Below are 27,485 nucleotides of genomic sequence, written 5' to 3'. Positions count from 1 at the left end.
TTCCCTACGTCAAATATCTTTTGAAATTGTGACACATCAAACTAATTTCACATTGAATCTCTAAATAGACTGGGGATTGGAAACCTATTATTCTGTGTTGGACGTAGGTTTCAGAGATCAAAGGAATTTTTTTTGCCTGAAATGGTATTTACCGTATACAATAAATAGGTTTGCTAATATCAAAGGTTAAATGCTATAAACATTTTAGTATTGTAGTAACCCTAGCATTCCAATGTCAGTGTTGTGCAAAACCACTTGCATTTGCTAAAGTGAATAAATTCAGATGAAAAAAAATTGTTTTGAGGCTCCCAGTGATTCATTGATAAATACAACACATGGTGTGTTACTGAGTCACGTGGACTAGGTCCAACTCTTGTGCTGGAGCTAGCTGTGCAGTTGAAGCAGTCAGTGCTGTAATAGCATCAGTATCTTGATTGAACAAGGGAATATATCCGATCGAGTTCCTGCTTGTGTTTACTGATGAATATTTGAGGACAGCATCAAACTCTGGTATGACATTGCCAACAGGCTATTTAACATTAAACAATCAGCATAAACTTGGTGTCTTCCTGGTCTATGTGGCTCAGGGCCATGTTGCACATTTATGCTGAGTCATTAAGGAAACTGGAGAAAATATTTATTCTCCCATTATCTCTCCTCCTTTACTGAAGCTGCTGACTCATACTGTGACTTTATTCCTCAGCTGTCAGTAACTCCACGGTACCTTCTTTAGAACGTCATTATGCATTTCTGAACAGTGAATGTTAGTAAGTGATTCAACAATTAAGAATGTCATACCCTAATGTGATCTTCTATGTACCTAAGATCCACGTAGGAAAGACAATATAGATCGTGGGCTGACCAACACCCTCTTTTCCCAGTTTGGGAACATTGAGGTTAATTGTATTAGCCCCAGCATCAGTATGGCTAGCAGTCCAAACTGAGATCAAAACTTTGATTTTTCTGGTCTACATGACTCAGATGCACCACAGGGTGCATTAGTATCTACTGAATTGTTGAGAAGTTTAAAAAGGGATTTCAATTTTCTACAAAAATTTAAGAGTACAGTTTCTTAATATTTAGCTATGGGAAGGGAGCAAAACTACTGTTGCTTCCCTCCAAGTGAAATACTGCATCATTAGAGGCCTCCATCCATGAGCCAACTCATTCATTACAATGTTTATTTGCTTTCCTGTAAACTTTTAAGAAGACTGTTCTTTCTTCATGGAATCATTTCTTGGCAAGCAACCTAGGACACACTTTAGATGGCAACTTCTCTGAAGAAGATATACTTGTCCTCCATCAGTAAACTAAATAGTAATTCATGTTTTCTTCCTTCTGTCCAACAGCACTGATTTTCTTTTTTGCTGGGCTATAGATGGCAGCTGCTCTGTTGTATCTTTTCCATTTTTGTATTCTTCATTTGGACATCATTGTATCATTGCGTACGTGCACAGAGGGACCATCATATAGCGATAAGAAGAACAGGCTGCAAGGGATGTAGCATCCTGTCAGATTTTTAGAGTCTTGATTATTGAGAGGATAGGATAATGAGTTGTGTTTTAGCATATGGTTTCTTTTTAATTCGCTGTATTAAAACATTAGGTGGCAGCACATGGGAGAGAAGGAACTTTGTGTTAGTGAGACATCTATGTGTATTGCAAATTACAACTGCTGGAGAACATTATGCAACCTTTTATTCCATCTCTGACCTAACTAAGCAAAGACATCCTCAGGAAATTTCAAGTGTTGACAGCCAATGAAGTACCTCTGATGTTGGATTACCTCAGACCTGTATGCAGTTGACACTTGTATGTGCGTTCATTCACTCAGAAACTGAGCTCCAGGTCATTATCAACTCCTCCTTTGAAGTAGATGGGAAAAATGAACCATTCATTAAACACCCGGAAAACTAAAGTCCCCTTCCAACCAGCTCCCACAGCAAAACACCTCCCCCTGCCAATTAAGATTAGTGGTGGTATCATGGAAAAGGTAGACCATTTTCCATTTCTTGGGAGCCTTCTCAATGAAGGCAGACACAGATGATGAATTTCATCATCACCTCCAATATGCCAACTCATGCTTTGGAGACTTGGACATCGTACTGCAGGCACCTCAAAGCACTGGAGAAGTACCACTAGTGTCTTCGCAAGATCCTCCAAATCCTGTGGCAAGAAAGGCATTCCAACAGTAGCATCCTCTCCCAATCCAGCTTGCCCAGCATCAAGGTGCTCATCATTCAAAACAAGCACTGCTGGACAGGAATGTCTTTCATACGCCTGAGACCAGACTCCTGAAGCAATTGTTCTACACGTAACTCGGTTGCACAGGAGACTTCCCTAACGTGTTTCCATTGTCCTCCTGGATGTCCTAAGAGCATCCCTGAAGAGGTTAAACATATCTGCTGACTCATGGGAGACTCTGGTGTTGACTGAACATGTTGGGAACATCCAGAAGCGAAGGAGAGGTGTTAGAGGGAGTGCACAAGCTTCCAAACAACCCATCTACCCAACCCTACATACGAATGTAGGAATTAGGAGCAGGAGTAGGCCACACAGCCCCTTGAGTCTGCTCCGCCATTCAATAAGATCATTGCTGATCTGAATGTAACCTCGACCCCACATTCCTGCCTACCACCCCCTCCTCTTCCCTGAGAATCTTTCACCCCCTTGTTAATCAAGAATCTGCATAACTCTGCCTTAAAAACATTCAAAGATTCTGCTTCTACCACCTTTTTTGAGGGAGTTCCAAAGACACTCAACCCTCAAAAAATTTCTTCTCATCTGTCTTAAATGAGCGATCCCTTATTTTTAAACAGTGACCCCTAGTTCTAGATTCTCCCACAAGAGGAAACATCCTTTCCATGTCCACCCTGTCACGACCCCTCAGGATCTTAAAGGTTTCAATCTACTTGCCTCTCCCTCTTCTAAATTCCAGCGGATACAAGCCTAACCTGTCCAGCCTTTCCTCATAAGACAACCTGCCCATTCCTGGTATTAGCCCAGTAAACCTTTTTCTGAACTGTTTCTAACGCATTTACATCTTTCTTTAAATAAGGAGACCAGTACTGTACACACTACTCCAGATGTGGGGGTCTCACCAATGCCTGTACAATTAAAGCATAACCTCCCTACATTTGTAATCAATTCCCCTCACAATAAATGATAACATTCTATTGGCATTCCTAATTACCTGCTGTACCTGCATACTAACCTTTTTTGTTATTCATGCACTAGGACACCCAGATCCCTCTGAATCTCAAGGCTCTGCAATCTCTCACCATTTAGATCATCCTTTTTATTCTTCCTGCCAAAATGAACGATTTCACATTAGCCCATATTATACTCCATTTGCCAGCTCTTTGTCCACTCACTTAACCTATCTATGTCACTTTGTGAAGAGGACATGAGGCTACAATTTACTTTCCTACCTATCTTTGTGTCATCAGCAAATTTAGCAACCATTCCTTCGGTCCCTTCATCCAAGTCATTTATATAAATTGTAAAAAGTTGAGGCCCCAGCGCTGATCCCTGTGGCATATCGTTGTCACATCTGCCAACCAGAAAAAGACCCATTTATGCTAACTCTCTGCTTCCTGTTAGCTAGACAATCTTCTATCCATGCCAATATGTTATCCCCAACACCATGAGCTTTTATTTTCTGCAATAACCTTTGATGTGGCACTTTATCAAATGCCTTCTGGAAATCTAAGTACAGTACAGCCAGTTCCCCTTTATCCACATGTGACTCCTTCAAAGAACTCCAATAAATTGGTTAAACATGATTTCCTTTTTACAAAACCATGTTGACTCTGCCTGATTGCCTTGAATTTTTCTAAGTGCCCTGCTATAACATCTTTAATAATAGCTTCTAACATTTTCCCTATGACAGATGTTAGGCTAACTGCCCTATAGTTTCCTGCTTTCTGTCTCCCTCCCTTTTTGAATAAAGGAGTTATATTTGCTATTTTTCCAATCTAATGGAACCTTCCCTGGAATTTTGGAAAATTAAAACTTGTGCATCAACTATCTCACTAGCCACTTGTTTTAAGACCTTAGGGTGAAGTCCACCCAGACCTGGGGATTTGTCAGCCCCAACAATTTCCTCAATACCATTTCCCTGGTGATTGTAATTTTCCTGAGTCCCTCCCTCCCTTCCATTTCCTGATTTACAGCTATTTCTGGGATGTTACTTGTGTCCTCTATAGTGAAGGCTGAAGCAAAATACCTGTTTAATTAATCTGGCATCTCCCTACTTTTCATTATCAATTCCCCAAATGCACACTCTATAGGACCAACGCTCACTTTAACTCTTATTTAAATATCCATAGAAACTCTTACTATCCGCCTTTGTAATACCAGCTAGCTTTCTCTCATACTCTAATTTTTCCCTCCTTTTTGTCATTCTTTGCTGTTCTTTATATTCTTTCTAGTCTTCTGACCTGCCACCTGTCTTTGCGTAATTACATGTTTTTTCTTTACTTTGATACTGTTTTTAACTTCTAGTTAACCATGGATGGCGGGCTCTCCCCTTGGATTTTTTCTTTCTTATTGGAATGTGTATATTCTGTGTATTCTGAAATATCCCTTTAAATGTCTGCCACTGAACTTCTATTCCCTTAACCTCACTTGCCTGTTCACTTTAGCTCTGCTTTCATGCCCTCATAATTGCCGTTAGTTAAGTTTAAAATACTAGTCTTGGATGCCCTCATTTCTCCCTCAAAATGAATGTAAAATTCAATCATATTATGATTGCTGCTACCGAGGGGTACCTTCAAAAGAGGTTATCAATTAATCCTATCTTGTTGCTCAATACCAGGTCAAGAAGAGTCTGCTCTCTGGTTGGCTCCAGAATGCGCTGTTCTTAGGATGCTTTCGGGATAGTTTCTATGAACTCCTCATCTACACTACCTTTGCCCATCTGATTTTTTCAGTCTATATGTAGATTAAAATCCCCCATGATTATTGCTGTACCTTTTTGACAACCTCCCATTATCTCCTCTTTTATACTCTGTCCTACGGTGTAGTTACAATTTGGGGGCCTGTACACCACTCCCACAAGTGACTTCTTGCTTTTATCATTCCTCATCTCAACACAAACCACTTCTACATCCTGGTTTCCTGAACTTGGGTCACCCCACTCTAATGTGCTAATACCATCATTAATTAACAGAGCCACCCCTCCACCTTTTCCTAACTTCCTGTCCTTCCAAAATGTCTCATACCCTTCAATATTCAGGTCCCAATCTAAGTCATCCTGTAGCCATGTCTCTGTAATGGCTATCAGATCGTACTTATTTATTTCTATTTGTGCTATCAGCTCATCTGTTCTGAATGCTACGTGTGTTTAGATACAGTGCCTTTAGTTTTGTCCTTCTATTATTTTTGTGGCGTCCAGCCTTACCTGCTGATTTACTCTTAGAATTGTACTCTGTCCCTTCCTGTCACATTCTGTTTATCATTTCCCATATTAATACCTGTCTCTCTTGCCTTGCCTTTACTCTTTGGTTTACCACATCTTCCCAAATTTGATCCTTTGCCCCTGCTATTCAGTTTAAAACCCTCTCTACTTCCCTAGTTAGTCAGCTCGCAAGGACACCAGCCTTAGCACAGTTCAGATGTAGACTATCCCAATGGTACTGATCCCACTTTACCCAAAACTGGTGCTAGTGCCCCACAAACTAGAACCCACTTCTCCCACACTAGTCTTTGAGCCAAGCATTCATTTCTCTAATCTTATTTGTCCTATGCCAATTTGCACGTGGCTTAGGTAATAATCCAGAAATGATTACCTTTGAGGTTCTGCTTCTTAATTTGGTGCCTAGCTCGTCATACTGACTATGCAGAGCCTCCTTCCTCATCCTGTCTGTGTTGTTGGTACCTACCTGGACCATGACCACTGATTCCTTTCCCTCCCACTGCAAGTTCCTCTCCAGCCCTGAGCAGATGTTCCGAAACCTGGCACCAGGCAGGCAACAAAGCCATCTGGACTCTCGTTCTATGCTGCAGTGAACAGTGTCAATCCCCCTCACTATACTGTCTGCTATTACCACTACATTCCTTTTTGCTCCCCCAACTTGGATGGCTTCCTGTACCACGGTGCCATGGTCAGTTTGCTCATCCATTCTGCAGCCCCCACTCTCATCCAAACAAGCTGAGAGAATCTCAAACCTGTTGAACAATTGCAGAGGCTCACACTCCTGCCCTCTGGGTCTCCTTACCTGCCTCACTCGCAGTCACACCCTCCTGTCCCTGGTCACTGAAACCAGAAGACCGTATCCTTTAGTGGCATGACTGCCTCCTGTTTTAAAGCATCCAGGTAACATTTCCCCTCCCTGATGTGTAGTAGAGTCTGCAGCTCAGACTAGCTCAACGACTGAGCTGAAGTTCCTCAAGCCGCAAACACTTACTGCAGAGTGTTTGTCCTGGATCACAGTGTTATCCAGGAACTCCCACATGCTGCAGCCTTGACACATAATCTGCCCTGCCATCCTTAATATGTTTTAAATAATTAATTATATAAATCACTTGTTTATGTTGCTTTCTTTTATTTTAATAACTTTACCACCGAATTGGTACCATATACTCACCAAACAGCTCCTTTCCCTGTAGTAGAGCAAGACCCAATTTCTATGGGATGAGAAAGATAGAAAGAGGAAATAAACAATGGACATAGTGGGCCAAAGGGCCTGTTTCTGTGCCGTATAACTCTGTGACTCTATAACTCCTTCTCCGAACTCTCCTCTCACCAAACTGCAAGTCTTCACTCAGTTAGTCAGTTGCACTCCATTTGCCAAGGCTGCACGAAAGAACCCTGAATTTATAGTAAACTGTACTGGGGCTACACTAACCAGATTCAACCAGTTAGCTAAGTAACTATTCAGCTCCTACAGCTGAGAGTGAATTTATCCTGTCTAAGCTACAAGAAAGAAAGAACTTAGCCTGCTTACACCGTACTTTCCAGTTACTGCTAATTACAGACTAGATTAAATTTTAAGAGCAAAATTTAAGAACAGAATTAACACTTAAAATCCCCTCTCTCCGCACTCCAAGGCTTCACTCGGTTAGTCAGCTACACTCTGTTTGCCCTTCATGCACCATCTTCCTGCATGTAGCAGAGGCTGCAAATCGCACACTGGATTTAACGGCCATCTCGGAACCCATCAAACTGGAGTGGAAGCAAGTCATCCTCGACCCCAAGGGACTGCCCAAAAGAAAGACTTGTAATTTGGGGAAATACAGCCACCAATTTTCACTCAGCGATGTCTCTCAAATAGCAATGAGATAAATGGTTTAATCAGTGATATTGATTGAGGGATAAGTGTTGACAAGGTCACTGGGAAAACTCCTCTGCTCCTCAATAGGGTCATGAAATATTTTATGTCCACCCAAGGAAGCAGATGAGGCCTTTGTTTAACAATCTACCTGAGAGATGGCACCTCAAACAGTGCAGTATTCCACTGAAATGACAGAATATATTCTGTACTCAAGTCATCGGAGTTGGGTTTGAACTCTCAGCCTTTGACTCCAATAGGCATGGTTGTTTTGCCTTTGTTGGATCGTTTTATTCATGTGAACCTGCTAAGAACATGGTTTTGGAGGAGTGGGTGGTTTGTTAGGTTGCCAGGCCTCTTGATGAATGCCTGAATAAGGAAAGAATCAAGGTCCTGCCCTGCCCCACTCTTCCATTCCCTGTGAATACCTTGAGTTTAAGGAAGAGATTCTTGTGTAGTCAATCATATTGTACGTAGTCTCTGGTTTAAAATATAGATCTGGACCTAGCATTGGAATCTCAAATACAGGAGGTCAATTTTCTAGCTAGAAGCTGCCTAGAAAAAAAGCAATTCTAAAAATGAACAAGTCAGGCAGAGAAAAGGACAGGAGGGAGACGGGGCGGAGTCTAGTTTATTATTTCTTCGTTTTGGAGGAGGAGAGAAATGAGATCCCTATTATCGGAGGTTCCATACAATGATTTGTGTATTTTTTAAAAATAAAAATAAAACAAAATAAGGCAGTTTAATGATTCATATTGAGCCCCATCTCGCTAGCCTTTAAGTCTGGAAGATCGTAGAAGCTTGTGAGAACCCATGCAAGACACCCCAACCAGTTCAGAAGGGGTTATGTTGTCTTAGAACTAGATATTGGGCAGTATCGTCATATACTTGAACATAAGATGCTTGATCCACACATGGAGGTGACTAGAGCTTCTGTACTAAAGAGAATATAAAGCAGACCCAATCAGCTAACGTAGTACAGATTGACAATCAACCCTGGGACCTTCTGGGTTTCCAGTGATCAGTTTCCTTGGTCCCTTTACCCCTGAGACAGTGGGAAGCTGTTAAATGAGTCTTGTGTAGAATAAAACAAGACAAATTTGAATCCCTGCAACATAAGGCATTGGTCAGACTTCATCTTGAATTCCTAGTGATCTAGTCCAGGAAGGGTATTATTACTCAATGAAACAAATGGAAGCAAATTTTTAGAATTTTAGGTGAGGAAGAATTGAGGCAAATTAAATTATTGCAAAGGATTTAAACACCAAAGGGGGAAAAGTTTAAAAAAATAAATAAACTAGAAGTAGTTAGATGGACCTTTTCATATTCCAAGAATAACCCAGCTGTGAATTAAGTTGCCAAGGAAGATCACCTGAGGTGAAAGTATAGACTTCAAGGGTAAGAAGGGATTGAGGAGTGTTAGCATGGGTGGGTGAGTTAATCTAGTTAAGAGCCTAACGGCGTTCTCCTACTCATTAAAAAAAATAATTATCATATTTTCTCTTCCCTAAGATGCCCAAGAAAGTGACTTATTCTCAAACGGAGTTGAGAATGGACCCAACCTGAATGGATGTGGAATGCACCTGTTCCACAGTGCAGCTGATTTCTGCTGCTTTTCCTGAGAAGCAATGACCTGTGCACAGTGACTGTGAAGAAATGTCGATGACAACTGGGTGCCCAGCGGAAGTGATGCCGTCACAGAATGCCAGCCGCTACTTCAGTTACACATTAGAAAACCACACGGTGGAAGCTTTTAAAATAATGAATGAGATACGCTTAAACAAGCAACTCTGTGACGTGACACTCCGGGTGAAGCACAATGCCCTGGAGGAGGAGTTTGTTGCACACAAGATTGTGCTTGCCTCTTGCAGCCCTGTTTTCAAGGCCATGTTTACCAATGGTTTGAAAGAATGTGGAATGGAGGTTATACCTATTGTGGGTGTTCACCCTACAGTAATGCAACGTTTGATCGAGTTTGCATACACTGCTAGTATTACAGTGGGAGAGAAATGTGTACTGCATGTTATGAATGGAGCAGTGATGTACCAGATAGATAGTGTCGTTAAAGCATGCTGCAAATTCCTAGTGGAGCAATTGGATCCCAGTAATGCCATTGGTATCGCCTCATTTGCTGAGGAAATTGGCTGCCAAGAGTTGAGTGAAAAGGCCAGAGAGTATATATACCTGCACTTCAGTGAGGTAGGTACGAATAATGGCTATTCTCTTTTTAATTTTGGATGGGTTATTGAAACTTCTAGGTTGCTGTTTGGAACATGGGAACAGTAAGAGACAATTGAACTCCTTGGGTCTATTCTGCCATTCAATTAGATCATAGTTGACTTGTACCTTTACTCCATTTACCCAGCTTTTTCCATGTCCCTTGCCTAATGAAAAGTATCAATCTCGGTCTTAAATTTCAGTTCACCCAAAATTCACAGCCTTTTAAGAGAGAGAATTCCAGGCTTCTATTACTTTTTACTGTGCCAATGAGATAGGTCGTTGGAGTGTGAAACATCCACAATGACTCTTTAAAGCAAGTCTAATTAGTAAGTTTTCAGTATTGATTAGTATTCTTCCTTGTGGTTTGGCTCATGGGTTATCAGTATATGGGTCAGCAGTAATCACCTGAGCAAGGCATTGGACTGGGGAATGGTAAGTAAATAAATTTAGTCTGAGGTTTGGATCAGACATAGGAACTGTGAATGGTAGAGACCCAATTCTACAAGTGAGCATTGAAGGAGAGACTTGGGTCATTGAAAAGCTGAGTGGGTTGGAACCTGATCATCTTGGAGAAAGATCATTTGTAAAACAAAAAAACTGCTTAATTTTAACAAAAATGGGCACTTTAAAAACCTGTGTTTTGTGTTCTTCTGAAAACTGGATTGTGATGTCAAGTGACCAAAGACCACTTAGCAACTTTGGCGGCCCAGTACAGTATTACAGACATACATTACAGGCAAGATAAACATATCTTGGGTATACATGTATCATCATAAATATCTAGAGTGGCGAATTAAATTTGTCACATGAAAAATCATTCCCCACATATTTCTGATTGGCTTACTTAATCACGCTCAGATTAACCATGCTGATTTTCTAAAATTTGCACTGCTAAGATTTGCTATAAATCAGAATCAACAACACATGGAAAACAAACCAATCACTTAAATATTTTCTTCAGATTCATTTGGTCATGTTTTTTCAGCCAGCTGATCATATACTTTTTTGAAAAGTTGTTTATAACAACCCAAATTTCATTCACAACAATACTTTACTTTTAAATGTCCATTTTTTTCAAAAATACTATGTTCTGCTTGAAAACAATGCAGTGTGGTTTACCACCAATAATACAAATTTTGCCCTTCATGGACTTGAAACATACTCCTTTTTAAAGCTTTTTACATGTATATAATATTTAACTCCTTTTTAAAGCATTTTACATAATATATATGTTTTCCCTCCGTGTATGCATCCCCCTCAATATTCATCAACATCACTGCTGCCTTTTCCTGACTCCATTTCCACTTCCATTCTAAAAGCTCAGATCAGGCTGTGCTCCCCACCCACTGAATGCCAACTACTGATGATTCTGAGCTGGGAGCATTGTTAGAAAGCTAACTGTGAGCTGAGGACTAAAAGAAATGGGACAAAATAGACAGAGTTACCAAACAAAATGCTTGTGAAATTTTCCACAACGCTAAGGCACCATTAAAATTAGTTTTAAAAATAAATCTTCGTGTGAGAGAGACAGGAGCGAAAAGATCAATAAACTAAGTAGGCAGAGATAGGAACTGATGTTAGAAGGCAGTGAAGAAAAATGTTGCATTTATAATACTTGATTATCATGGAAGATTCTAAACTTATTCCAAATGAGCACTTTCGTGAGCTTTTTTGGTTGGACATGATAAAGCTATCCACTCTTTCATCAAGATGAGATGTTATTGGGATATAGAACAATTTTTTAATTATCCAGTGTTGCCCTGTCAAGTCAGGTTTAGTCGTGTTGGTAGTAATGGAAAACTCCCTTTAGTCTGTTACAACAATCCATATTAATGCAAGCTCAGAAGAGCATCCTTACAGTGGTGGTCTATTTTTTTTATAAAATAATGTGAATTTAGGGCAGTTTGTGAGATGCTCACCATAATTACAATGAATTGTTACTGTCCCAGGCCAATTCATATTACTCACTTCACATGGGTGTCTCATCCTGTTAGGTTAAGGTTGGGTTCAAATCCAAGTTCCATAGTTGCAAGGCCATGCCTAACTCATTTGAACCCCTCCTTCCCCCTATTGTTAAATTTATACTTTATATTCTAACGCTTCCTTGGCTTGAGTGGCATTTTGGAGCACCGACACATTCTACCAGTGATCTATAAGAGCCGAGTTCATTAAGCCCTGCTATTGTGCAAAGGCTCAGCAGTTCTATCAGGCAAGTAATTTCCTCAAGGGACATAACTGTACACTGCTTCAAAACCAGTCATCGAGTAGTGGAGACCTGGAAGTAGCCAACTCAGTCCTGTCCTCTCGATTAAGAGTGGTTAGAAACTTTGGGAGGGTATGGGTGAGCAGAAAGTAATGCCTCTGACAAAGATTAGTTCCCTATGTTAAATGACAAATCTTGTCCCTTCCATTAAAGGGGAAAAATGGCTAGAATCTAGTAATATTTGAAATTACATTAGAAATAGCTGGAGTAGGCCATTCGGCCCATTGAGACTGTGGTAACATTTCACAAGATCACTGCGGATCTTCCACCTCCACTCCACCCCCTGCAATATCCTCATATCCTTCAATTCCCTTGGTATCTAAAAATTTGCGACCTGTCTTGAATGAGCTCAATAACTGAGCATCCACAGCTCTCTAAGGTAGAGAATTACAAAAAAACTCACAACCCTTTTGAGTGAAAAGATTTCTCCTCGTTGCAGTTCTAAATGGCTGACCCCTTATTATGAAACTCTGACCCCATGTTTCCCCTGGCTGGGCAACCTTGAACATTTTCTCAGCATCAGCCCTGTCAAGCCCCTTTTGAAGTTATGTTTCAATGAAATACGCAGATTTGCTTCACCCAAGAGTTGTTTTTCAAATTTGCCTGGGTTGAGATTTTTGTTAATCCATTCCAACAAGACTGGGGAGCAGGGATGCGTGTTTGTGTTAGGAGTTGGGACCAAATTACTGTATTAAAATATGGCCTGAATATTTTTCCTGTAACCGTTAGGAATTTTGCTCAGAAACTTTACGTTGTTTCTTGAACATAAAAAAAAAAGTTGATTAAATTAAATAGTTATATGTTCTTTTCAAGAGAAAAACAACATTCTATTGTATCCTTCTGATAGGTAGCAAAACAAGAAGAATTCTTCAACCTCACGCAGTGCCAACTGGTCAGCCTGATCAGCAGAGATGAGTTGAACGTGCGCTGTGAATCTGAGGTCTATCATGCTTGTATCGAATGGGTGAAACATGACTGTGAAAACAGACATCCATATATACATGCATTGCTAAATGCAGTTAGGTGCCATTCTCTGACCCCAAACTTCCTGAAAACGCAACTGCAGAAGTGTGAAATACTCCGAATGGACTCCAAATGTAAAGATTATCTCGTGGAAGTCTTTAAGGAGCTGACGCTGCACAAACCAACCAAGGCCTGCCCCTGCAGGTCACCAAATGTTCCTCAGTTAATGTACACGGCAGGAGGCTATTACCGTCAGTCACTGAATTTTCTCGAAGCCTATAATCCTTTGGAGAACTGTTGGATCAGATTGACAGATATGCCAATGCCACGGAGTGGTTTAGCTGCTTGCACCGTTCACGGGCTCCTATATGCAGTAGGAGGAAGAAACAACTCGCCGGATGGCAACACTGATTCCAATGCATTAGACTGTTACAATCCTATGAACAACCAGTGGTCCCCCTGCACGCCTATGAATGTTCCCAGGAACCGGGTTGGAGGAGGAGTGATAGACGGAATGATCTACGCTGTCGGTGGATCTGAGGGCTGTATCCATCACAGTTCTGTAGAAAGGTTTGTTGCCCCATGTTTCAGCATTATCTTAAAATAAAAACACTGCTGTTTCTCTTTTCTCCCCAGTAAAGATCTTGGATCCTGAATCAGAGTCCACTTGCCAACCATCAGCACTCTCTTCGATACAGTTTAAATTGTTGTTTTCCCCTTATTGATATTCTTGTGAAGTATCCAGATGAGTGTAAGATGAAAAGCTTCGACGTGTCTAATTTTTTAAGTAATACTCTAATCTAATTACAATGTCTCCCAACCCTGCTCATTTGCATCAGTAGATGCTGGGGACCAAGTGGGAACTCCTTTATCTGTGTATGTCATCACATGGTGCATTACTTCCTTCACCACGCGATCAAGACAAGGCAGGAATTTGCAAGTATTTATTTTGCTGACCTTTTAACAGTCAAATGCTAATGCAAATTCTGTTCTAGTTGATCTTGGACTAAGGTTCTGTAAACAGATTTGCATTATGTTCATCATTTCTAATACAACAGCTAACCATTTTGTTTGCTTATTGAAACACATACATGTTCAGAAATTTTGCTTTTGAATGTACAAAATTTACATACTGCCCATTCTTACTGTATTATCTGATTCATATTTGTAGATGAAAAGTCATTGTGCTGGATCGTAAACTCCGCAAGTTAATGTTAAAGTACCATTCTGATAAAATTCTAAAATATAGCTATCCTAAAATAGTTCCCTCCTATCACCGTACTGTGATTAACTTGGCAGTCTCTTCTATAACTTCTCTGTCCTCCTCCCTTCTGACCCTGTTCATTAAATACGACTAACAAACTTTCTCGCAAACTGCTGTTTGGCTTCGAGTCGTAATCTGCTTTTCTATGTTCAGACATTATTCCTAATCACTTCAGTCCTAAAGTGACACCTGTTACTGTAAAATTCAGCACGTTGGTACATTGCCCTTTGTTCCCTGTGAGCTATGTTTACAGCATACTTAGAACAGTGCATCTGCATTTACAGATATGATCCAGAGAAGGACCAGTGGGAGTTTGTGGCTTCAATGTCAACTAGCAGAATTGGTGTCGGTGTTGCAATTGTAAATCGTCTTCTGTATGCAGTTGGTGGTTTTGATGGAACAAATCGCCTCAATTCAGCAGAGTGCTATCACCCTGAAGACAATAGATGGAACACCATTGCACCAATGAACACCGTTAGGAGTGGAGCAGGTTAGTGGATTGGAGAAAATCCCATGTGGGTCAGCAATCTTAAAATTGAAACAGGCCAAGAAAAATGCTCACTGTACAATTAACTGTTCTGCAGTAAGCCGCTGCACCTGTCACTGACAGTAAGGAGATGAATTTCCTCTTTTTTTCTCTCTCCTTTCCCTAAAATCCCACTCCCTAACTCTCCCTAAATCTACCACTCACCACAACAAATGTGGGTAAAATTCACGAGTAGTGCACGAGTTGGAATAGAATACATTGATTTCATCTGGAGCCCTGGAAGCATTAGGCAGTCTTTCCTGGAAATCTTCATGATCCAGACACCGCACCCCCCCCACGGCCAATCCCACAACTAGACTGCCCCTCGGCAAGATAAGAATAGGTTCACTGGGAACCCAGGAATAAGCCATTAAGGATTTTCTTCCTGACTCAGCAAAACCAGACGCGTGCCACAAAATTCCCTGACCCCTAAAACATGATCCCCAGTATGTGCTTAAATATACCATGTGTCACTTTATTCTCCTGAAAGCACATTAATGTTGCACAATACTTTCAAGTGAATAAAAAATGTAAAACATAGTTGAAAAATTAATTTTTTAAAAATCCTAAATTCTATACCTGATTTATGTTGCATTACCTGATCTTAGCCAGGGAATTTGGATTAGTGTCCCAGACCTATGAGAAGAGGTAGCCATGTTTCTTCTTCTTGATAACTTTCCATTGATAAGCGCAGTAAAATGCATGTGTGTGATGTCTGCTGACGATGGAATCGAGCTCAGCTATGATGCTTCACCACAATAGTTGAACAGACTCATTGTCCAACACTCATTGCTTCAGCTAACACATGAATAACAGCCATTTGAATGAGGTACAGGAGACAGTGCCCATGGAACCACAGCCCAGCATGAATCAATGCCTTCAAAAAAGGAAAAAAACTGGAGGGTGTAGAATTATGGAACTGGATCACATTAAAGGACTCTTTTGTTTTTCTGTTTAGGTATCTGTGCACTAAAAAACTATGTTTATGCAATTGGAGGATATGATGGTGTAAATCAACTTAACAGTGTAGAACAATACGACATAGAAACGGATAAATGGACATGTATAGTGCCAATGAAGCACAAGCGCAGTGCTCTTGGAGTAACTGTCTATCAGGGCAAAATCTATGTGCTTGGTAAGTTTAACTTTATTTCCTCAGTCTTAGAGCCAACCTGCCTGGAGAAGCTGGACTAGGATTGCCAAATTGAATCAAACCTTGGTCCCTAACATTAAGATCTATGTCCAGTATGAGTGTTTGTGTATTTAAATATCACTGTCCAAATCCCAGAATTGCTTTGGGATGCTATGGTAGGAATGTCATCTCCCTAAATCTGAACTTTTATTTATATCTTTGACTTTTTTTGGTATATATGCTTTTATGGATACACAGATACCACAGAATGCCACTCTGCTTAACCGCTCCATGTTGGTATTTACCCTCCAAGTGAGCATGTAGTCCTAATCACACTTGCCCATTCGGTTCTCACATCCCTTCACCACCTATCCAAATCTTGAAAATTAACATGGTTTCTTCCTCGGCCATTAAACCAGGAGTGAATTCTGCAGCCCCACTTCACTCTGAATAGAGAAGTTTCAACTGCCCCCTGTCTCACATCTCTTGTATTTAATCTTATATCTACAGCCGGTCATTCTTGATCTTTTCCATTGCTGGGAACAAGTTGCTTTTTATCTATCCTGTTCCATCCTTTTAATAATTTTAAGCATTTCTTTCATTGCATCATGCCAAAAACTCCTACTTTGAGTCTGTCTTTTGTATTTGTTTCCTTGTGACAGGCAGCATCTTAGTTAGTCTGCATTATGCTCTCTTTAATCCCTCAATTTTTGTGTATTATCAAGCCCAAACTGCACACTGTACTTGAACCTTTATTAAGGTTTTATATTTCATTGCTTATTTTAAGAAAGCTTTTATATTTTATATCTCTGACTCACTGACTCTATACCTCTTTGATAAAACTAAAGAACTCCATTATCATTTTTACGACCTCATCAACATGAGATGCTGCTTTCGGTGTCCTATGAACCTGCACTCCCAAATCCCTCTGCTCTTCCACAGCAGCACGCCATCTTCTATTCAGAACATAATTAAATAAAATAGCAGTAGTCAAAATAGTTCACCTCTCACTTCCTGATGTTGGTTTTTACAAGCTATGTTTAAGCATAATTCCCACAACTTATCTATGGCCCTTTGCAGTTTCCTTTGGTCATCTTTTAAAAAAAAAATTAGCGTGAGTCTATTATAAGATCATAAAAAATAGGAGCTGGTGTACGCCATTCAGCTCATCAAGCCTGCTCAGTCATTCAATAAGATCATGGCATGTGGCCCTAACTCCACTTTCCTACTGTCCTCCATAACCCTTAACTCCTTGTCGATCAAAAATTTGCCTAACTCACCTTGAGTATATTCATGACCCAGCCTCCACTCTTCTCTGGGGAAGAGAATTCCAAAGTCTAACAACCCTCTAAAGAGAAGAAATTCCTCCTCATCTCTGTTTTAAATGGGAGACCCCTTTTTTTAAACTGTGTCCCCTATATCCCACTGCAAGAGGAAACATTTTGGCAGCATTTATCCTGTCAAGCCCCCTCAGAATCTTTTGTATTTCAATTAGATCACCTCTCATTTTTCTAAACTCCAATGAGAATAGGTCCAACCCTACTCAACCTTTCCTCAAAGGACAACCCTTTTATCCCAGGAATCAGCTAGTGAACCTTCTCTGAACTGCTTTCAATGCAATTATATCCTTCCTGGAGTAAGGAGATCAAAACTGTACACAGTTCTCCAGGTGAGATCTCACCAATGTCCTGTACAGCTGTAGCAAGACTTCCCTACTTTTATACTCCATCCCACTAACAATAAAGGCCAATATTCCACTTGCCTTCCTAATTACCTGCTGTACCTCCATATCTACCTGATTCATGTACCAGGTCACCCAGATCCCTCTGACTGTAGCATTTTGAAGTCTCTTGCCATTTAAATAATCTTTTTTTAATTCTTCCTGCCTCCCATTTTCCCACATTATATTCATCTGCCAATTTTTTGCCCATTCACTTAACCTATCTATATCCCTTTGCATCCTCCTCAAAACTTGTTTTCCACCTATCTTTGTATCATCAGAAAATTTGGCTACAATACAGTCTGCCCCTTTACCCAAGTCATAATCGTAAATAGTTGAGAACCCAATATTTATCACTAGTTACAGTTTGCCAACTCAGTTTCCTGTTTGTTAGTCATTCCTCTATCTGTGCTGATACTTCACACCATGAGCTCTCATCAAGTGCAGTAACCTTTTAAGTGGCACCTTATTGAATGCCTTTTGGAAATACAAATACAAATATTCTATCTCTGTTGGTTCCCCTTTATCTACCCTGTTACATCCTCAAAGAATTCCAATAAATTTGTCAAACACAATTCCCTTTCACGTTGACTATGCTTGATTGTATTATGATTTTCTAAATGTCCTGCTACTACCTCCTTAATAATAAATTCTAGCATTTTCCCGATGACAGATGTTAGACTATATGGCCTATAGTTTCCTGCTTTCAGTCTCTCTCCTTTCTTGAATCGAGGAGTTATGTTTGCAGTTTTCAAATCGCTGGGACCTTTCCAGAATCCAGGGAATTCTGGAAGATTACACTATTACATCCATAATCTCTACAACCACTTCCTTTAAGATCCTAAGATGCAGACCATCAGGTCCACGGGACTTGTCAGCCTTTAGTCCCATTAGTTTTCCTAGTATGTTTTCTCTAGTGATCCTGATTGTTTGAAGTTCCTCCCTCCTTTTTGTCTCTTAATTTCCTATTATTCTTGGGATGCTTTTTTGTGTCTTCCACTCTGAAGACATACAAAAAGTCTTTGCTGCTTCCTTGTTCCCCGTTATTAATTTCTCAGTCCCACCTGCTAAGGGACCAATGTTTACTTTAGCTGCCACTCTTTTTTTTAATATACTCCTGGAAGCTTTTACTGCCTGTTTTTATATATTTTTTTCTCATTCTCTAATTTCTCCCTCTTCCTTTTTAGGCATTCTTTGTTGGTTTCTAAAATTTTCTCAATCTTCTGGCCTCCCATCTTTGCAGCATTATACATTTCTTGTATCCTTAACTTCCTTAGACACAGATGGTGGATCCTTCTCATAGCTTCTTTGTTTCTCAATGGAATTTTTCTTTATTGAGGGTTATGAAATATACCCTTAAATGTCTGCCAGTGCTGATTTACCATCTTACCTTTTTAACCTATTTTCCTATTGTTGTCGTCTTAGCCTTGTAATTGCCATTATTTAAGTTTAAGACTCTAGTTTTAGAACAAGTTTCTCACCTTCAAACTGAGTAGGAAATTAAATCATGTTATGATTACTCTTACTTAGAGGATCCTTTACTATGAGTCATTAATCCTGTCTCATTACACATTGCCAGGTCTAAAATAACCTGTTCCCTGATTGGTTCCAGAGCATATGGTTCCAAGAAACTGTCCAAATATAGTCTATGAACTCATCCTCCAGGCTACTTTTGCCAATTTGATATGTCCAATCTATATGAAAATTAAAATCTCCCACACTTATTGCAGTACCTTTTCTTACAAGCCCACAGTATCCCTGTTTAAATCCATGTGATCTACTTCTTTGTTAGGATATGTGGTAATTTCATTTGTAAAGATTGTAAATTTTTCCTATAATAGATATTAAACTAATTGGCCTGTAATTACGCATATTAGCCTAATTTCCTTTTTTGACCACTCTCTAGTCTTCCATTACAGGTTAACATTCAGTGGAGTCCCGAAATCTAATTTCTATGGCTTTGTCAATTTCTTCCCCCTCTCCCATGCCATTGGGCCATGACACTTAATCATTATTTAGCCTAACTTAACATTTAAAATTTTCCTTTGTCTATCATAATGTCCCTCATATTAACACTTTGGTTAATTCAGGATACATCTCCTGCCCCCTTTTCTTTGGAAAGACCAATGTCTAAACTTTATTTATCCGTGGCATCCAAAAAATGATTAGTGTTTTCCTTTCTTAATGTAATGTAGTTATTCTGTACCTTATTTTTCAAACCTCCCAATGTTGTCCTACACTCCTGCATGCCAATTTTTTCTTTTTACCCTACCTCAGCTAGATCATTCCTCATTTTTCTGAAATATGCCATAACCCGGACTGGTAATGTTGTTTGTGTATTAAACTTTTTAGTTCGATCTTAACCTTGTGTTGTAGTTAGTATGTTGCTTAGCTGTATTTAGCACCTGAGGTATTTCATTACTCAAATCAGATTGAACAAAGTCTCCAGCCTTGTGACATACCCAACCTTCTACTTGAGGAAGGAGTCCTTTGCAGAATTCTAGGAATTCCATTCTCCTTTATTGATCCCATCTCTACCAACCAATAAGTTAATAATTAACATTTCACAGAACAATTTTGTTGTTCCTGCTCTTCTTTAATCTGTGATGTTCAGGTGACCGCCTTCCTGTGTAAGTCTACACAGTCAGTGTCAACTGACTACGCCTGCAGAGACTGAATCCTATTTTTGACTAAATTCCCAGATGGGCACTTTCTTGAGGATAGGAATAAGGAGCAAGAAACTTAGCAGACCTTTTCATTCATACTCCCTAGCCAAGAATGCTAATTGTAGCACCAACTGTGTCAGCTGAGATTGTCTGACTCTACATCAATCAAAAATTGAACCAGAAGCATTCCCAATCTGTTTAGCTTGGCATATACCAAGTGGTGCATTTGGAGAATTAAGGCATCAAGAGAGTTATGCTGAATCTTCGTTTCACTGCCTGCACTTAAGTCTTATCAATGGTCAGCTTAATAAACTGGGAACTTTGGTAAATGAGGCACATATACAAAAAGTTACAGAAGTATCTGACATTGCCTGTGGCTCTCAGGCATGGCAAGTTCAGTAGACACAAACTGTTAGTCACATGTAGATTAGTCATGTTGTAGAACTGCTGCTGAAGTGTGCCTGCTACAGAGTGATTTCCACAACTGCATATGCACCCTTTCTAAAATCACAGATACTGACCGTTTTATTGGGATCAACCAAAACATTGTCTACTGTAAATCTGTACGAAACCAGAAAATACTCCAATGCACAACAGTTTAGTCATCTCCTAAAAGACAAAGACAGATTAATGTTTGGAGTCAAATTCCAGGGATTAGTACATTCCTCCAGTGACTGGGAAAGGTCTGAACAGCATGAATCCCCCTTTCGCCTCTGGGCCAAGTATTGGCACTTTGTATGTTCAGGTCACTGACAGCAAAACGAAAAAAGCTGTGTCACAAGCCTTTTATCCAGCATGAGGGCTGTTTCAGTAACGTCGCTGGTTAGCTGCTGATTTTTGGATCTGCTATTAATGATCCACTGGCAGTCCAAGCATACAATGGACATATTTAGGACTGAGAAGAGAAATTTCTTCATTCAAAGGGTTGTCAATCTTTGTTGCTCCATAACTGAATATATTTAAGGCTGAGATAGAGATTTGGTGTCTCAGGCAATTGAAGGATATGGGGAGCGGGTGGGAACGTGGAGTTGAAACCCAAGATCAGCTATGATCATATTGAATGGCACAGCAGGCTCAATGGACCTTTCGTGCACCTATTTCTTATATTCTTATGAACCTACAAATATCGAATTCTGTTAACATCTGATTGTTGCTTGTGAGGTATGCTGCAGAGTGATGTGCACAGCTCAGGTTTGCCCTTATGTCCCAAGACTGGAAGATATTGCTGTAAATAATACCTCAAACTAATCTTTCCCTTGTTAATAGTTCACATTTCCTAGTTTCTGAATTGAATGTTTTGCTTCTCATGGACTTCCTGTTGTAGTTTTAAGATTTAAGGTCAGCTGTATTGTCTAAAAACTTTACAGCTGGCTTAAAGAAAGCTGCAAGATTCTTGGTACCTTTTTTATGGTTTGCTGATTAACCATTTGAACTTAAAACCAAGGAATTTATTTTTCTGGATTTTTTTGCATTTCTATTATCAAATTTCAGGTTATAAGCCTCTAAATTTGTCTGCTGCTTTCTGTTCTGTACTCATCCAATTCGTATTTGGAAATGTGTATATTTGTTTTAAGTAGACATGTATTTTTGAACAAGTAATTTAAGATCTACAGATTAAAAGAAGCCACAGCAGGCTGATCATTTGAGAAAGATCAGTTAATGTTTTGGGTTCAATCCTTTTCTCAGAGTTCTGATTTGATAAGGTGAGACACCTAAAATGCTGACTGTTTTTCCTCTTTCAGATTCTAATTTGACCAGTTTATTTCCAGTATTTAAGGTGAAACTTCCAAATAGCTCACCTCTTTGTTTCCTGTACAGAATATGAAATTTTTAGTATGATATAGAGTACAGACTGCATAGACTAGGCTTGTATTCCAAGAATATAGGAGATTAAGAAGTTGGTCTAATTGAAATGTTTTAGTATGATTTAAAGAGTTTGATAGCATAGAGAGATATCATTTCCTCTGGTGGAAGAGTCCAGTACAAGGGGGCATAACCTTAAAATTACAGCTAGGCCATACAGGGATACTGGAAATTGGAAAACTCTCCCCAAAATGCTGTTAAGGCTAGGTGAATTGAAAATTTCCAAACAGATTTGATAGGTATTTGTTGGGCAAGGATATTGAGGGTTATGGAACCAAGGTGGGTCAATGGAGTTGAGATGCAGAACAGCCATGATCTAATTGAATGGCAGTATAGCTTCACTGTGCTGGAATAGTAGTAGGTTCAGGTGGAATAAATGGTTTAAATGGTAAACAATTCTACATTTTTCTTCATAATAGCATTGTATGCTGCTGCAGACAGCTGTCAGACAGGCATTCTATCAAATCCACTTTCCATGGGCATACTATTCAAAATAACTCGAGGTGGAGAATCCACTGCAGTGTTTTCTTAGATTGGCATTCATGTTGGGAGATAGAAATGCAGAAAGAACATTAGCCTCTAATCTATCACCAACTTCACTTCCCAACACTAACATATGCTTTGAGCACAAAACATTCACCCAAAATAAACTGGTTCCTCTGGGAACTTAGGTAATTATGATTGAATCTGCTATTAAACTTAAGTCTGTTTCACTAATGGGCTTAAATCAAGAATTGCAGTAAAATATTTTCAGTGAAGTTTACTTCTGAAAAAATTACAATTGTTTTTGTTAATCCTTTGTATCCTTGCATAAACATAATGACTCATTGTTCCAGGACAACTGCTCCTGTAGTTTTAATACTAATTTTGGATCAACTGCACTGAAAGTATTTGTTTACATATTTTAATATCCAGAGTGTGCTTTAAATGTTAAACATGTTTCCTTTCCTAATGATACAGACTCCATGTTGCGTCAGTTCCAAATGACTCTAGTTTATTCAGGACACTTGATGGTGTGTCTGTAGACTGTTCAACTATGCTGAGGCTGATCCTGCCTTCACCAAAAGTTTGCATGTGTAAACTTACCTTTTAAGATCATTGCGAAACAATCCAATTCAACAACTGATTCTCAAGCTCCTGGCCTCCTTACCCCCTCCTGCCTCCCTCCACAGATGCTGTCCTGCTTGAGAATCACTAACCTGACATGCCTATTCTCTTTGGTTCAATTTTATAGAGAAGAATTTATCAACTATATCACCTCAAGAAAGTTTTATAGCTTTTTTTTCCCTTAAGGGAAGAATTAACTTTGTTTCTAGCCCCTTTCTTAGCTAATGAAGTACATTCCAAAGTGTAGTCGCAAGCATGCCAAGCAAATTCCTACAAACAGATTTGCACAATTATTGGAAAATCTTAATTTTAGAGGTGTTGATTGAGGGATAAATATTGGCTTGAACACATGGGAAATTCCCCTCCTTGTCTTTAAGTACTATCGCAGGATAGCAATTCACCTTGAGCGGGCATACTGGGTCTCAGTTTAACATTTCTTGCGAAAGATGGCACATCTAACAGTGCCATCTGTTTATTGCACTGGAGTGGCTAAAGTTTTTGGAATGGGGCTTCAGCTCATGACCTCACCAGTTTATTTTGCTCCTGTAGTTGGGTAAAGATGTCCAAAATAAATAACTGAATCTGTTCTAACAACATGAACATCACTGATATTCTCACATAAGCCAGAGCGCTACCACGAAGTCAAGGCTCTCAATTTCATTTATTTTGTTCACACTCTATTCATGCTGAGGGGACAGGCAGGTGCGATACTCTCAAGCCTTAACTCTGCCTAGGAATAAACAAGAATATGAATTGCAGAAATAAAAACAAAGTGCTGGAGATAGTCAGCAGGTTTGGCAGTATCTGTGGAGAGACAAATATGAATTGCAGGAATGTTAATTTCAGTGGATGTAAACTGTTCATGTTTTGACATGCTCTTTGTGTATAGGCGGCTATGACGGACAAGATTTCCTCAGTAGTGTGGAATGCTTTGATCCAGACACTGGCCAATGGACAGAAGTGACACAGATGACCTCGGGCAGGAGTGGCGTTGGAGTGGCTGTGACAATGGAACCGTGCAACTTGGCTCGGCGCTAATGTACTCAATCTTTGGATCAACATCCAATCTTATCAGTTTTCTTGGACTTTATAGTGCGGTTATCATTTTGAAAGACTGTACCGGCACTTTGATGTAAATCCCAATTTCACCTATGCAGTCAGATCACATAAGAGCAATTTTCAAAATTTTTTTTTGCACTTATTTTCCCATAAATCAGAAGAAAATTTATATAAGCCCCCTTAATTTGACATTTAATAACTGATGAGGAACATAACTCTGAATCTCACAAACAGTCCAATTAGAGTGCTTAATGAATACTTGTTAGATATTCACAGGTGGGTTTGTGTTGCAGGGCTTGTCTTGCTCACCAATCTGAAATCTACAGTGTTTATCACCTATTCCCAAAGACAATTTCCATGTTCTAATGAGGATGGCATCTTGTAACAATATGCTAATTACCTAAATTAATTAACTTTGATATTTGTAATTACCCACTTCTTGAACAGCATGCACTAAATAACCGTAATAGATGAGCATATGGTAGTAAATTGGAGCACGAGTCTATGTTCCATGTGAGAGTGCAGAATCCAGGTCGGATTACATTAGCTGCACAGAGTTAGAGGAGGAGCAGGGGGATGGGCACTGGAAGGAACATCCATTTAAAAGATTTTCTCCTTTTGCTCACTACATCTGGTTTCTCTTGTGCTCTGTATTGAGAAGGGGAAGTGTGGAATTTAACTGCGACAGTTTGCCGGTGCCATACCAGATTATTTTGCACTAGTACTTCGGTAAAGATCTCCAAAAGAAACAATTGAATCTATTCTAACAAAATGAACATCAGTGACTTAATTTCTAAGACAGTATTTTTAATAAAATGTGTTCACTTTAATAAACATTGTATTTAATAAATACTCTGGTCGTCTTCAATGTTTCACAGTATGTAGTTTTTTTTCTTCTAGGTGTAACCAGGGTTACTACTATTTGGATTTTAATCTTAGATCAACTTTTCTTTTAAATCTAAGTGCTGTACTATGGTTTCTTTACCTTGTTGAAAGTTTAACATGGCAGGTTGGGGTGTTTTTTGTCTTTATTATAGGATATAGGTGAGCTCATGAAGCAAATTGACTCTTATTTGCTGATTGGTACAAAAGTCTATCTAGATTGGATGTAAACTTTGTTTCTAAAGGTGAAAGAACAATGTGCTAACCCTCTCCATTTTTCTATTCGATCTCTGAGCAAGTGTACCTGTTACCCTGACTGAGCGGAGAGATGGCCTGTGCTCAGACACTGCTGCCCACTTTCATTCTTAGATTAGCAGCTGATTACAGATGGGGATCAAACCCTTAGTTTTCACTAAATGGTTTAAAAAAAAAACTTTGAGATGATTTGTCTCTCAACATTTTAAGTGGAAGGACAACTTGATAGAGCTATGTTTGTAAATGTATGTGATTCTGGGTTTCACATGGGCACAAAGTGCAAAAGCAGAGGTAATGCTAATCCTGCAAAAATTAGTATTTAGGTGGTTATGGATGTCCTATTTTCAGATAGACAGCACGGCTACGTAGATGGTACAAAAGGGAATCACTAACATGATCGCAAGAATGAGAGGCTTTCGTTATGAAAAAATAGGTACTTTTTGTGCAGCAGAGGCTCAGATGAAATCTGAAAAGGGTACTCAAAAATAGAGATTTGAAAAGGTAAATAAAGGAAAAAACTGCTTCTGATCAAATAGCTGGAGAGGACAAATTTATGATTATCAAAAGAACAAAGGGAGAGGTTAGGAGTTTTTTTAATATACAGGGGGTTGTTAGGCTTATATTGAACCCTACCAGAAACGGGAGAGATTCCATTATAGCTTTTCAAAAAGGATAAATATTTGAAATAAGATGAAAGGAGAGGGAGTGGAGGCATGGGAACTGGCCCAGGTACACTGGGATGAAGACTCTCGACAAATTAAAATAGTTCTATTGCATAAACAGTAACAATCTAACCAAAATAAACTCCAAGTTGAGTTGATGCTTTTTTAATTGTGATACAGTTCTTGTGCATTTTCAGTGTTTTTCTTGAACTAGAATCTGTTTCCAGTCCATTGGTGCTCTTGATGTGTCCACAAGAGCATTGTTTTGACCTGCTCTCCAATTTTATGACCTGTTCCCTATAGGGGAATGTAAATATATATCCTGCTGGCACAAGTCACTGCAGGGAGCAATAGGATAATGTAGGACATACTATTTACAACACTGGAGCACCCCACTATTCTTGTGAATGTATTTATAACCACACAACAAAGCAATTTTAGGAATTTAGGATTCAAAGACCTGAGCAGTTTTGCCAGTGGTGATTTAGGGTTAAACAGAAAACTCTGGCCACATTCAGAGATATTTTTTAACTTGTGTCATCTTCAATTGACTTTCTAAACTTTTAGTATATTACTGTCTAGCAAATTTGAACTTACAAGTGCACCCTTAACTGTTCAATCTAAAGAATAAAGGTTTCTCAAATTCATCTTTTGGTAGATATTGCAGCATTCTAATACATTGGGCTATGAAGTTGTTTGAATCTTTTGCCTCTTTCTTGGGCACAAAACTCACTCAGCCAGGCACTTGTGGTTCAAAAGGTGAGGTTTTGGACTCTGGAATCAGAACAGGTCCAAATGTTATGACACCTATATAGTTATTCAAACTATCTTGTTTTTGATTAAGTCGCAATAACCAATGTTGAAGAAAAATTAATTGTAACACTTGGTACTTCTGCCATTTAAATGTTCACACCCCTGAAATGCTGAAACATTTAAAACATTTTTAAAAATAGTTAAAAAAAAAAGTGTTTAATAATCCTGAAACATTCAAGGGAGCTTGCATTTATCTAACACCATTTACATCTCTGGGCACTTCAGACTGTTAGTGAAGTGCAGTCACACAAGATTATACAAATTGTAATGAGATCAGTTAGTTGAGGAATAAATATTGACCAGGATATCAGAAAAAAATTCCGTGTTCTTCATCAAATGGAGCCATGGAATCACTTGCATCCATTATCTGAACAGATAAGAGAAGATCTTAGTTTAACGTTGCATCTGAATGATTGCACCTCTGACTATATAGCACTCCCTCAGTACTATAACTGAAATGTTAGCCTAGATTATATCATGTTCAGTTCATCCAAATGTTCAATTAATTTGAGATGTGAGATTGCTACCACCGAGCAAAACACCACCTTACAAAGAAAATACTCAGTGAGCCCATTACCCACGCTAAGCCCTACAGATACTAGAACTAGTGTTATTCCAATAATGTCAGCCATGGATCAGTGGTAGCACTCTTGCCTCTGACTCAGAAGGCTGTGGGTTCAAGTCCTAAAAAGGTTTGAGCACATAAACCAGTCTGATTCTCACAGTGCAGAGGAGATGTTAAAGGCCCTGTTTGCTTTCTTGTGCAAATGTAAAAGGCTCCATAGCACTATTTCAAAGAAGAGCAGGGGAGCTGTCC

At 39.3% G+C, this 27,485-nt stretch overlaps 1 protein-coding gene across 1 annotated transcript in view; it reads left to right on the top strand.

Annotated features, from left to right (window-relative positions):
- Positions 1 to 24,906, top strand: part of keap1b (kelch-like ECH-associated protein 1b) — a 33,260-nt gene extending 8,354 nt beyond the window's left edge. Inside the window, exons 2-6 of the mRNA XM_078561653.1 lie at positions 8,786 to 9,476; positions 12,608 to 13,289; positions 14,268 to 14,473; positions 15,468 to 15,644; positions 23,887 to 24,906. Of these exons, the coding sequence (XP_078417779.1) occupies positions 8,930 to 9,476; positions 12,608 to 13,289; positions 14,268 to 14,473; positions 15,468 to 15,644; positions 23,887 to 24,035 (1,761 nt within the window). The 5' untranslated portion in view covers positions 8,786 to 8,929 and the 3' untranslated portion in view covers positions 24,036 to 24,906. The remainder of the gene's footprint in view (positions 1 to 8,785; positions 9,477 to 12,607; positions 13,290 to 14,267; positions 14,474 to 15,467; positions 15,645 to 23,886) is intronic.
- The last annotated feature ends 2,579 nt before the right edge of the window (positions 24,907 to 27,485 follow it).

Source organism: Cetorhinus maximus, chromosome 17, assembly GCF_964194155.1.
Source record: "Cetorhinus maximus chromosome 17, sCetMax3.hap1.1, whole genome shotgun sequence".
In the NCBI taxonomy this organism is placed as follows: domain Eukaryota; kingdom Metazoa; phylum Chordata; class Chondrichthyes; order Lamniformes; family Cetorhinidae; genus Cetorhinus; species Cetorhinus maximus.
Note: the sequence above shows the minus strand (reverse complement) of the source record. Positions and strands in the feature narration are given on the sequence as shown.